This window comes from Hyperolius riggenbachi, chromosome 9, assembly GCF_040937935.1.
Source record: "Hyperolius riggenbachi isolate aHypRig1 chromosome 9, aHypRig1.pri, whole genome shotgun sequence".
Classification (NCBI taxonomy): domain Eukaryota; kingdom Metazoa; phylum Chordata; class Amphibia; order Anura; family Hyperoliidae; genus Hyperolius; species Hyperolius riggenbachi.
This window is the reverse complement of record NC_090654.1, coordinates 254354379-254368152: the sequence shown is the minus strand read 5'-3', so window position 1 is coordinate 254368152 and position 13774 is coordinate 254354379. Positions and strand designations below refer to the sequence as shown.

Genomic DNA, 13774 nt, shown 5'->3' with positions numbered 1-13774 from the left:
AGACGTTTCTCGCTGCAACTCACAGGCTCTGCCTGTCTCTACGACGGAGCCATGTGAGCTGGTCAAAAAATGATTTAATTGGCTCCTGACCGTGTCTATTAATTTAAGCCGCTCCCATTTGCTTACATAGATAGATAAAAGCGGCTCCTGTCCGGCTCACATGACTCTGCCGTCATAGAGACGGCAGAGTCTATGTCCTGAGGATCCTAGCGTGCGGCGATTAGTCGGGATTCCGTCGTTCTTGTACCAGCGGTCTCTGGTCCTTAAGGGGGCAGAGACCGCTGGTACTTAAGTGGTTAAAGAGGTCCCGTAATGACTAGTAGGAGAACAGAAGATAGAAAAAAAGATACTTAGATAACTATTTTTACATTATCCAGGTTTCAGCATCAGAAATGCATGTTCTAACTACTGTATAACACCATAAATTTCTGTATACTGGTATGTAGTCCCCTCCCAGTGTTTAGCTTAGGCTTGATTCTGACCCAGAGAACTCTGGGAGATTAACTGATGGTTCCTGCTCACTACACAGGGAAGTGGGAATGAGGGGAATATTCTGCAGTGATGCTCCTTGCCAGCAGTAAAGATATCGGCATCACTGATAAGTTTAAGAATGCAAATCAGGGTGAGGTAAGCTTTCACAATGGGCAAACATACGGAATTTACTATTTTTTATTTATATAGCGTCAACATCTTCTGTAGCACTGTACACAGTACAAAGCAGGCGACAGTGTGGAGTACAGATACATGAGCAGTTCAACAGAATGTGCAAACAGAACATCCAGCAACACAAGAACAAATGCATACTATTAACGTGTAGTTAGAAAACATTGCCAATACTGGTAGATGATCAGAAAATTTTAGATAATACAGAGCAACAGGAAACACTGGGGGGGGGGGGGGGGGGGGAATCTATCCTCGCGAGTTTACAATCTTTCTTGGGGGTAGTGAAGTGGAGACCCTAAAGGAGGATACAAAAAGGGTTAATTTATAACTAAATATAGAAATAAGCAATTTTAATATTCAGCTTCAGTTCCTTAGAGTTTCACAAAGACTAAAGCCTAGTTGACATCACACGGGTTGCAGTCCATATTTCGGCAACGTGTATAGGAGGCAGACACGCACGAACATCAGAAGTGCATAGACTACACTGTATACTTTGCGTACCAGTGCGGTGCGCGAACGCAGGCTGCATGCATTTTTTACCAAAATGTGCAGCTGACCCATTCACTACAATGCAAACGCAGATGGCGTGCGATCATACGCGATGCGTTCCTATCGCACGACTATCTGCGTGTGATGATTTGAACGAGGCCTAAAGCCCAAAACATACATTGCTATACCACAGATGAAACCGTATATAATTTAGTAAACAGTTCTAACGACAGTCATGAATGCTTAGGGCTCTGCCAAACTTCTATCCCGCCCCTTCCTGTTAACTACAACACATTACCTCAAGTGCCAGTAACTGTGCTCTATTTGGTTTATATACAGCGGGAGGAGGAGAGAAAAACACCTTTAGTATGGTTTGAGGCTGTGGAACTTTGAGTGCCTAAAAAGTATTTCAAGTACTCATCTACTTAAAGTGAACCAGAGGAGAGAGATATGGAGGCTGCCATATACATTTCCTTTTAAACAATATCTGTTGATCTATATGGCTGCAGTAGTGGCTGAATAACACCAGAAACAAGCATGCAGATAATCTTGTCAGATCTGACAATAATGTCATAAAGATCTGACCTGCTGCATGCTTGTTCAGGGTCTATGGCTAAAAGCATTAGAGGCAGAGGGTCAGCAGGATAGCCAGGCAACTGGTATTACTTAAAAGGAAATAAATATGGCAGCCTCCATATCACTCGCTTTCAGGTTCACAAGGAATTTGCACTCTCGTTAAAGTGATGCTAAAGCGAATTTTTTTTTTTTTTTTAAATGATATAATGAATTGCATGTGTAGTACGGATAATTAATAGAACGTTAGTAGCAAAGAAAATAGTCTCAATTTTATTTTCAGTTAAAAAATTTTTTTTTATAACATTGCACTAGGCCTGAACGATAAATCATTTTTGGACCGAAATCGCGATCACGGAAATGACGATTCCGTGATCGCCGTAGCAACGATTTTCACTCCCCTCTGTAGCCAGCTCGGCAGTACCCTCTCCCGCTCTATGCAGCGGCGGTGGGCGGCGGCTTAGTGCCAGCGTTTACACTTGCCATGATGGAGGCAGCTCACTCTCTCCACTAACTTTAGAGTGCAGCCAATCAGCACACTCGTGGCGCCGCAGGTCACTCCTCCCAGCATCTCTACAACATTAGCTGGGCGGCTGTCAATCTCTTCTTGTTACGAGCGGCAGACTCCGCCCTTCTTACACTCCGTCCCAGTGGCTTACTCCTCCCAGCACCCCCACATCATAAACTGGGCAGATTGCAGGCTGAGTCTGCTGACAATCACTTGTCAGCAAACAATCACTATTGCGTCACTTATTTTTGTGGTATGAGCAGCAGACTGTGCCTCTTACTTGGCGACTCCCTCCTCCCAGCACTTCCACATCATTTGCTGGGCTGGCGGCAGACTCCGCCCACATGCAAGTCAATTACACTAACATAAGCAGCAGACTCCGCCCACACCCTGTCATTCAAGTTTTGTATCGCCTCTGTCACGCTGCACAGTGTGTCAGCGTGATAATGAGGATGACTGCTGTGGTGTGACTGTGTGGTGATCTTTCTGCATTCTGCAAAGCTGCAGTGGGGGCAGTAAAAAAACGAAGGGCCTGTTTCCACTGGCGCTGAACCCGCGCCAAATCCGCAGAGTTTCCCCGCAGGCAAATCGCACAGGGAAACTCTGCCGTAGGGATGAATAGCGCCGCCGGCCGAATCACTTGCGCTAGCGATTCGGCCGGCATTTCCATCTGAAGTTGTGCGGGAGGCTGCAAATCCCATAGCCTTGCATGGCACGGCTGATGGGATTTGTCTGCGTACCCGCAGACCCGGAAGTGCCGCCGCGCGTCTCGCTGACACGTGCGGCACAAGTGGAAGCGGCCCTCAAGAATGTTCATGCAAGACACATGCATGTTTCATATTAATTTATTTGTTAATTGAAAGCAATTCTTATTTCTTGCCTTTAATTTTCATCATCGCATTTTAGATTTATAGCTATTTGTTTAGATAAATTCACATATTGCAGTAACCTTTATAAACATGACAGAAAATGACAGCTTACTATGAATTTGATAGTATGTTGTCATTTTCTGTCAGTGTATGTTTGTAAATGGTATTGTACATTGAGAATTTCGTGCTAAGGCTCGATAAAAAAAAAAAAAAAAAACTGGAATTGAAATTTGACAGAAATCGTGCAATTCAATCTTTTCCTAAAATCGTTCAGGCCTACATTGCACCATTCTCAAATATTTGCAATTTACACACAACACTCAGCATTCTAAATTATTGCACAGAGCAGGCTAATGAAATTTTGAACTTTACTCTGCAAAATAAAAAAAACAGTGACAGACGCTTGATATACTAAGCTTCAGAAGATCTGCCAAGCGGATCCGTCAAGAAACCAGCCTTATCATCTGAACGATCGTTTGTACAGATGCCAGATTTGACATCCAAACGACCGTTCGGAACGACCGGTCGTTTGGAAAAAAATCAGACGTGTGTATGTATCTTAAGACTCATAACTCAGCTGCTAATGTTTTATTTCTTAGCAGTACTACACATACAAATCATTATATCATACGTTTATTTTCACTTCAGATTCCCTTTAATTCGCTCAGAAGTGGATAGACTGAGTACTTTCGTAGGAGGAGTAGTTTAGAGCCATTCAAGATTCTCCAAAAGGCCACCATTTCAGAGCAAAGTGCCTCTATACCAATTTTACTAAGCGACTCAAATAGGTTTCTTCTAGTTGCAAGCGCCTCTGAACTGGGTATGTGTAAGGTCTGTGCATGCTCAGTAGATGGAAGCACTCTTACATGGAGGAAAGAACCAGAGCTTCCTTCTACTGGTCATGCGGGGATCGTTATTCACTGGCTGATGACTCTCAGACACCTCACTGGCTACAGCTGCCTAGAGGAGTTAAAAGCTTTAGGGCGCATTCACACTTAAAAGTGCAAAACGGTAGCACTTAGCGCAGTAAAATCACTATACACTTCTGCGATTCAGAGCGATCGCGTTCAGCACGCTTTATTAAGCACTACACCACGATCGCTCCACAGCCACAGCAAAATGCACGTTTTGTGACTGGTGCTAATCGGGGCAGAGAGATCACGGCCATGGGGTTAGAATAGCACTAGCGCTTTAAAAAGCGCTTTGGCAATTAGTGGTAGTCGCCCGCAAATCGCCATAGTGAGAACGGTGTTTAAAGTGAACCTGGGGTGAAGCTAAGGGTAACAAACAGATCTTTAACTAAGAAAAGGTAGGCCTCTGGGTACTGGAGAGGCTCTCTACGCCTCTTCACTCCTACTGCGGCTGCCCAGGCTCATGACGTACAAGCAAAGTCGTGTTGCACCTGTGTGAGTACGGCCGCACCTCCACACTAGCATCGAGCAGCTCTGCCTTACTGGGCAGGCATGGCTGCCCTCGTGCAAGAAGGAGTGTGATCGTTACCAGAAATCTGACAAGCTCTTGTCAAATTTCATTCGGAGTTCCCCGCGCAAGTAACAGTGGGAGCCAGGAGGATGTGGGAAACCAGTGCAGGGAGTACATTTGAAATCGGCGCCGGTAGACTTGGGCGCAGGATACAGCGGTATATAGCTGATCCTGTTTCTGCACAAGTCCGGGCCGATTTAATTACTATTCACCCTCCAGGCCGCCATGGATAGTGGGGGAATGATATAATTCGGCTTCCAGCGATTGCTGGAGGCCGAATTATTGTGTTTTTAAAGTGGAATATAACCCTGCATTTCAACTTTGCTCTAAAATATTATTTACAGCATATTATATGCAAAAAGCATTTTTTTTTTACTAGACCAGCATTGGAAGGGTTAAACACAGAGGTTTAAAGGTCCTGGAGAGATATGCAGAAGTTCAGATAGATACATTCTATTTAGTTACATGTATCTATTGATAAATGTTACACACTCTTTGGCTGTCCTCCAAGCTCCTTCTCAGTCAGAGAGATAAGTCACATTCAACACTAAAGGTGCGTACACACATGCGACTATAGTCGTTTGTAACGATCGTTCCCCGATCTTTACCAACAACGATCGTTACAAAAAACGAACCACCGACTATTAAGGCAAACGACGAACGAGCCAAATCGCTACAAAAGAAAGTTCTGTCTCGGCGGATTTTAACCAACGACGATCATTTGCAAAAGTAGTACATCGTTGGAAACGGTCGTTCGTACTAGGCTTGACATGCGCATTTCACCATTTCTCTGTGAAACTTCTCATTTTTATGCGCAGGCGCAATAGTTGCTTTACGTGATGTAACGTTCGTTCTGACGATCAGATCGTTACACACCTTTTAAAAACTATCTTTACTTAGGTCGTTCTTTCATCAATTAAAAGTTAGTTCGTCGTTCTCAACAAACGATCGTTGTCGCATGTGTGTACGTAGCATTAGATACATTTATGTAAACAAAATGTATCTATTTCAGCTTCGGATGCGTCTGCAGAAATCTCCAGGAACTTTAAAGCCCTGTGTAACCCTTCCAATGCTGGTCTAGTAAAAAAAAAAAAAATGCTGGTTGCATAGAATATACTGTAAATAATGTTTTAGAGCAAAGTTGAAATGCAGGGTTATATTCCACTTTAAGCAACCTCGGCTCCGTCTTCTGACGGAGCCGACGTTACTCACTAAGCGCTTCAATAGGAGTGATTCCTATTGAAGTCTATAGAGGCGCCGGCTGCGCCCAAATCTAGCAGCACTGAAAAGCACTGCTCCGAATGTGGGAAACCAGTGCAGGATCCAGAAGCTTCCCTCTACTTTAAACACAGCCCAAAGAAATAAAGAACGAGAGTTAAACGTGCATGCACGAAAACAGGGCGCCGTGAAAAAAAGGGCCCGGCTGGATAACGAAATGGCGCCGGTGGATAATGAAATCTGACTTGGTTGACGATAAATACCGTTGTTAAAACAGACAGGAAATAATAACGAAGATATTAATGTTAAAACTCGTTACGTAATTCAACAATACAGCTTATCCCAACTCTACTCTCACACAGAACCCTCCGCTGGTGGTGCCTAAAACTAACCACTCCCCTGGTGGCGCGTAACCCTAACCACCCCCCGAGTGGTGCCTAACCCTAACCAACCCACCTTGGTGTTGCCTAAAACTAACTGCCGCCTAAGTGGTGCCTAACCCCAACCACACCCCTTGGTGGTGCCTAACCCCCCCCCCCCCCCAGTGGTGCCTAACCCTAACCACCCCCCTGGTGGTGCCTAACCCTAACCACCCCACCCTGGTGTTGCCTAAAACTAACCGACGCCCAGATGGTGCCTAACCACTCCCCTTGGTGGTGCCTAACCCTAACCACTCCCTCTGCAGACACACCCATTTACACATAGAGACGATATCTTTAATAACGTAAAATCTGTACATACAAACTAAATAATATGAAGAAAACTATAACGTTGCGAGCTTCTAAAACGATAATATACTTCAAAAACTAGAATGTTCTAATGTTGTCAACGATATTTATCGCGGCGCCCTTTTCTGCTTTTTTTCGCCCTATTTACAATAATTGCATTAGTCTATGGCGGCGCCCTTTTCGTCCACCCTCAGCTGGGCCCTTTTGTCCTGCTACCGGTAAACGCCCATTATTTTAACCCATAGGGCCCCCTCACTAGGCTCGCCGTGGGGTCTCCACTATATAGTAAGTGCTCTCACTACACCAGGGAATAAAGCAAGTGGACAGAAAATACAATGATCAGCCACAGCCAGCTGCTATCCAGTTTAGACGGTGCTTGAATTGCACTTGGCCTCTACACAGATGGATTTTCTTTCTCATTCTCTTAGTATTCAGGCAGTTTTGGTTTTAACTTTCTACCCATTTTAGGTCACCGATCGCCTAGAGACACAAAAGAAAATCTGAAGAATTAGAATTTATTTGGAAGCAGATGATGCAAGTGAAGCACACACCGCCTCAAGCCCTGGTATGGTAACTTTCCATGATTCTGAGGTAGACTCCAGCCAGACATGAAAACATTATACTCTGTCTCTTGCAGTGCCTGTATGCATTTACCTGCAATAGGATGCTATAGATACAGGTTCATATAGAACTCAATCCCCTCAGCAGTACAGTACATCTGTGATACAGCAGCCCTGAGCAGCACAGCACACCTGTGACAGCAGCCCTGAGCAGCACAGCACATCTGTGACACAGCAGCCCTGAGCAGCACAGCACACCTGTGACACAGCAGCCCTGAGCAGCACAGCACACCTGTGATACAGCAGCCCTGAGCAGCACAGCACACCTGTGATACAGCAGCCCTGAGCAGCACAGCACACCTGTGATACAGCAGCCCTGAGCAGCACAGCACACCTGTGATACAGCAGCCCTGAGCAGCACAGCACACCTGTGATACAGCAGCCCTGAGCAGCACAGCACACCTGTGATACAGCAGCCCTGAGCAGCACAGCACACATGTGACAGCAGCCCTGAGCAGCACAGCACACCTGTGATACAGCAGCCCTGAGCAGCACAGCACACCTGTGATACAGCAGCCCTGAGGAGCACAGCACACCTGTGATACAGCAGCCCTGAGCAGCACAGCACACCTGTGATACAGCAGCCCTGAGCAGCACAGCACACCTGTGATACAGCAGCCCTGAGCAGCACAGCACACCTGTGATACAGCAGCCCTGAGCAGCACAGCACACCTGTGATACAGCAGCCCTGAGCAGCACAGCACACCTGTGATACAGCAGCCCTGAGCAGCACAGCACACCTGTGATACAGCAGCCCTGAGCAGCACAGCACACCTGTGATACAGCAGCCCTGAGCAGCACAGCACACCTGTGATACAGCAGCCCTGAGCAGCACAGCACACCTGTGATACAGCAGCCCTGAGCAGCACAGCACACCTGTGATACAGCAGCCCTGAGCAGCACAGCACACCTGTGATACAGCAGCCCTGAGCAGCACAGCACACCTGTGATACAGCAGCCCTGAGCAGCACAGCACACCTGTGATACAGCAGCCCTGAGCAGCACAGCACACCTGTGATACAGCAGCCCTGAGCAGCACAGCACACCTGTGATACAGCAGCCCTGAGCAGCACAGCACATCTGTGATACAGCAGCCCTGAGCAGCACAGCACATCTGTGACACAGCCGCCCTGGACAGCACAGCAAACCTCCAATACAACAGCCCTGAGGAGCACAGCTCCAATACAGCAGTTTTGAGCAGCACAGCACACCTCCAATACAACAGCCCTGAGCAGCACAGCTCCAATACAGCAGACCTGAGCAGCACAGCTCCAATACAGCAGCCCTGAGCAGCACAGCTCCAATACAGCAGCCCTGAGCAGCACAGCTCCAATACAGCAGCCCTGAGCAGCACAGCTCCAATACAGCAGCCCTGAGCAGCACAGCTCCAATACAGCAGCCCTGAGCAGCACAGCACACCTGTGATACAGCAGCCCTGAGCAGCGCAGCACATCTGTAACACAGCCGCCCTGGACAGCACAGCAAACCTCCAATACAACAGCCCTGAGGAGCACAGCACATCTTTGATACAGCAGCCCTGAGCAGCACAGCACATCTCCAATACAACAGCCCTGAGCAGCAAAGCACATTGTGATACAGCAGCTCTGAGCAGCACATCACACCTCCAATACAGCAGCCCTGAGCAGCACAGTATATCTGTGATACAGCAGCCCTGAGCAGCACAGCACATCTCCGACACAGCAGCCCTGAGCAGCACAGCACATCTCCAACACAGCAGCCCTGAGCAGCACAGCACATCTCCAACACAGCAGCCCTGAGCAGCACAGCACATTTCCAATACAGCAGCCCTGAGTAGTACACTTCCAGGGCTGTGAAGTCGGGACAAAAATCATCCGACTGGCACGCAGAGACAGACCTAGCCCGTTTTTGAACGGGCTAAGGTCACTAGTGTAACATAAAAGGCATTTCATCGCTGCTAAGGCTTAGGAATCTCAGCCTGTCATTGACAACATGAATGCCCCTGCACGTCATTTGTATAAGAGATTCACTGGAGCCCCCTACCAGCAGGGTTTTAGCGTGTAGCCCTGCCACCTTGCAGAAAAATGCCCAGCCCCGGGCCGCCTTTGAGGCGGGATGAGCCAGGTTCCTCAGGCGGCGGAAGTGGAAAAGGGAGGGGCGGCGCCCTCCTGGCCATGGGTGGGGGGGCTGCCAAGCTGGAGGTAGTAGCAGTCAGGAAGGGGGCAGCGAGCACAGCAGTGGGGGGTAGGACCCCTTTCCCTTACCTGATTCCCCCCCCCTTCCTTTTGCACTCCCCCTCCAGCTTTTAGTGCAGTGTCAGGCAGCGGGCAGGGAAGTGGTGACTCACCTCCGTACGTTCCAGCGCTGCGTTCCACCGCTCGTCACTTCCTGCAATGCTGCCCACTAGTACACTGGAACGTAAGGAGGTGAGTCATCGTTTCCGCGTCCGCTGCCTGACACTGCTCTAATAGCTGGAGGGGGAACGCAGACCGGGGAGGGGCAGGTGAGGGAAGGGGGTACAACCCACCTCCCCACCGCTGTGCCCACTACCCCCTTTCCTAACTCCCCCTCCAGCTTGGCAGCCCCCTCACCCATGGTTCCGCTGCCTGAGGAACCTGCCTCTCCACCAATGTGCCTGCTGCCCTCCTTCCTGGCTGCTAACCCCTCCAGGCTACCTATACTGGGGGGGGGGGGAAATTGTACTACCCCCGGGGGTGGGATGTAGGGGGTGTTTGACTCAGGCAGCAAAAAGTCTAGAAGCGGCACTGAAAAGGCCTCCACCTTTTCTATATCCAATAGATAAGGCCAGGGCCATTTTCTGCAAGGAAGCAGAGCTATGCACCAGTACAGAGCTGGTAAAGAGTTTCAGTGAATCTTATTAAACAGACAATGGCCTCAATTCACTAAACTTATCTCCTGTCTTTAATAACTCTTCTAGAGTTGTTACCATGGTGATAAGGCATGTAGTATTCAGGAAACATTTTACCTCAGGCAAACCTAAAGTTAACTCTTCTGTCTTTAAATTAACTCTCCAATCCTTAAAATAACTCCAGAGTTAAAGACAGGCTGTTAATTAGCTGCATGTGAAAATAACTACAGAGGAGGTAAATTAACTACAGAGGAGGTAAATTAACTACAGAAGAGGTAACTTAACCTTCCTGGCGGTAAGCCCGAGCTGAGCTCGGGCTATGCCGCGCAGGAGGATTTCTCTGCTTCTGGTGGGGCGATTCGCCCCATTCAAAGTGCTGTGCGTGCAGCCAGCACTTTGCTAGCCGCGCGCACAGCTCGATCGCCGCCGCTCTGCGGCGATCGCCCGCACGCAGCGGCGGAAGAGGGCCCCCCACCAGAGCCCTGCGCTGCCCGGACCAATGAGTTCCGGGCAGCGCTATGGGCTGGATCGAGTGCGCATGACGTCAGGACGTCGGCTGACGTCATGCCGATCGTCGCCATGGCGACAGGAGAAGCCAAACAGGGGAACGCGTTATATACGCGCTCCCCTGTTTGCTATTGATGCCGGCGACGATCGCACTAGAGGGCCACATGCGCCCTCTAGTGGTGTTTCATGTAGCTACCACTCTGGTAGCTTTACATGAAAAAAAAAAAAATGTAAAAAAAAGCATTTTTGCCCATTTTTAAAAATAAATTAACCGCCAGGAAAGTTAAGGAATGAAGAGGTAGGATAACTCTCTCACGTGTGGAGGTAAGTTTTCTCTTGCCTTATCTCTAGCATGATCTTAGTGAATTGAGGCCAATGTGTTAAGCCCCATCTACACAATACGATTCTTTGTGCGATTCAATTACGATTCTATTTACGATCCAATTAAATCCGACATGTCCAATCTGGATTCAATTTGATTCAATTCAATTTGCCATTTTTTTTTATGTACAACAGAGATGCATTTAAACTTAGCTTAGGATATTGCTGTAGAGTAGCTGTTAAATAGAAATCAGAAGTAGTTCTTGGTAAGAGTACATGCAGAGGACAAGAGCAAAAAACATTAATCAGGCCCTAGGCAATCTAACCGTGGGTACAGCTAATGGTGCCCATACATGGTACAATTTTATTCTATTAGATAATTTTATTCGATTATTTCGTTAGACCGAATATAAAGATTTTTCCAACATGTCTGATCAGCTTTTTAATCGGAAAAAAACAAACGGGATAATCGTTCATTTTTTATTCGGCTCAATCATTTTGGTCGAATAAACGGGAAAAACAAACTTTTTACTGTACCATGTATGGGCACCATAAGATTGATGTGCAGGTACTCTGCAGGGGAATGAGGGGATTCCTCCTCTATTACACATTCTTCATGCACAATCTGAACATGGATCAGGTCCTAGGCAATGTGACTGTGGGTACATGTAAGAGTGATGTGCAGGTACTCTGCAGGGGAATGAGGGGATTCTTCCTCTATTACACATTCTTCATGCACAATCTGAACATGGATCAGGTCCTAGGCAATGTGACTGTGGGCACATGTAAGAGTGATGTGCAGGTACTCTGCAGGGGAATGAGGGGATTCTTCCTCTATTACACATTCTTCTAGCACAATCTGAACATGGATCAGGCCCTAGGCAATGTGACTGTGGGTACATGTAACAGTGATGTGCAGGTACTCTGCAGGGGAAGAAGGAGATTCTTCTTCTATTAAACATTCTTCTAGCACAATCTGAACATGGATCAGGCCCTAGGCAATGTGACTGTGGGTACATGTAAGAGTGATGTGCAGGTACTCTGCAGGGGAATGAGGGGATTCTTCCTCTATTACACATTCTTCTAGCACAATCTGAACATGGATCAGGCCCTAGGCAATGTGACTGTGGGTATATGTAAGAGTGATGTGCAGGTACTCTGCAGGGGAATGAGGGGATTCCTCCTCTATTACACATTCTTCATGCACAATCTGAACATGGATCAGGCCCTAGGCAATGTAAGTGTGGGTACATGTAAGAGTGATGTGCAGGTACTCTGCAGGGGAATGAGGGGATTCTTCCTCTATTACACATTCTTCTAGCACAATCTGAACCAGGTTTATGGTCGATAGACAACACCTTGGCGTTAGGCGGTTGTTAAGTGGTTAAACGAAGGCATTTAAAGATTTTTTTTTTACAGACACCACAAGATGCTGCTGTTTGGAAAACAGTTAACTTGGTCACATTTCATGACACATAGACCACTAACAAGTCACAGATTGTAAAACATTTTCTCACCATTCCCACGCCAGACCTCCGCTAGGTGACACGCCCCTTCCCCCGGCTCCTTGCAGAACTCCACCACATCTCGGCAGGTTGTCTCTGGAGTTATTGGTACTTCAGTTAGGGTTTGCTCATTGTTGCTAAGAAACACTGTTAATATTGTCTGCAAAGAGAAAAAAACAGAGAAAAGCCGTATTAGGCTGGATTCAAAACTGAAAAGGCTTTAGAGACTGTAAGCACCCTCAGGAATCCACTTCAATCAAAGCTCTACATCTACCTTATGCAGCACATGGAAAAAGCCGCTAACCATTAAAGCTCTGATTGCAGTTCCTCTTGGCTGTTAAAGTGAACCTGTCACACACACACACACACACACACACACACACACAGTAGCAGAAACTGGGAGTAAGTGAAAAGAGAGCATTAGGCACACAAGTACAAACAGGCAGTCACATGTTCTTTGTACATCCTGTAGTACCTGAGCAAGCACAACATAGAAATACTCCAATCAATTTCAATTCAGAGCTCAAGCAGCCACATTATGCATCAGGAAGACACGCCCACCTTGTATTATTGGTAGATAGGGGGCAGATTACACATTACCAACCTCCTGCTACTTCCATCTCAAAAATATTTCCTGAATTCCTCCCTTCCTTACACAGGAGGCTACTAAAATGCTTGTACTTGCTCTAATCATTTCCTGTCTTGACTACCATGACACCCTAGTCTCCGGCCTACCAAAAAAACAGACCGGCACCCCATCAGTCCCTACTAAACTCTGCTGCCCGTCTCATTTACAGCTCCTCCCGCTCCACTGACGACACCCTTCTCCGGCAACCCCTCCAATGGTTGCCAATCAGCCAAAGGGTCCAGTTTAAAGATACTCTTTAACAACATTTTCAGCCTTATTTCTTCTATCCTACAAGTTCCTATACATGATCTAATGTAGTCTGTCTTACTGCAGCCTTTCCTAGTTGCACAGTGGCTGTATTATCTGTTACATCATCTAATCTTCTTTCCTCTGACGGCTTTGTCGGGCTCAGGCACTCAGGCTGGAATGTGCAGCTCTGCTTGTGATAGGATATAAGCTATACACACCCTCTCCACACCCCCTGCAGGCTCTGTGTGAGTCACAGACTGAGGTCCTGTCAGCCTATCACATGCTGTTAGCAGCCATGTCTTGTTTGTAAACACTGCCTAAAACTGGCAATTACAAGCCAGGATCACAGCAGGGAGTGGCAGAAAAAGCACAGAGGGGCCCACAAGAACATAATGAATAGAATGGTATGCTTTTTAGTGTAAGAATTTTAGAGTACAGATTCTCTTTAAATTTCTAAACACTATCATACAAAGCTCAACATACAGGTGAAACTCAAATGGACTTTTGCACATAATTCTAATTTTTTTATTTCAGTAAGTCATCTTAAAAAGGTGAAAGTAATATAA

The 13774-nt window shown here is 47.0% G+C and overlaps 1 protein-coding gene across 8 annotated transcripts in view; it reads right to left on the bottom strand.

Annotated features, from left to right (window-relative positions):
* PPP1R13B (protein phosphatase 1 regulatory subunit 13B) overlaps positions 1 to 13774 on the bottom strand; it is a 209595-nt gene that overhangs the window by 132452 nt on the left and 63369 nt on the right. For all 8 annotated transcript variants that reach the window (XM_068254319.1, XM_068254322.1, XM_068254317.1 and 5 more), the window contains exon 2: positions 12344 to 12491. In XM_068254319.1, coding sequence (XP_068110420.1) covers positions 12344 to 12491 — 148 coding nt within the window. The remainder of the gene's footprint in view (positions 1 to 12343; positions 12492 to 13774) is intronic.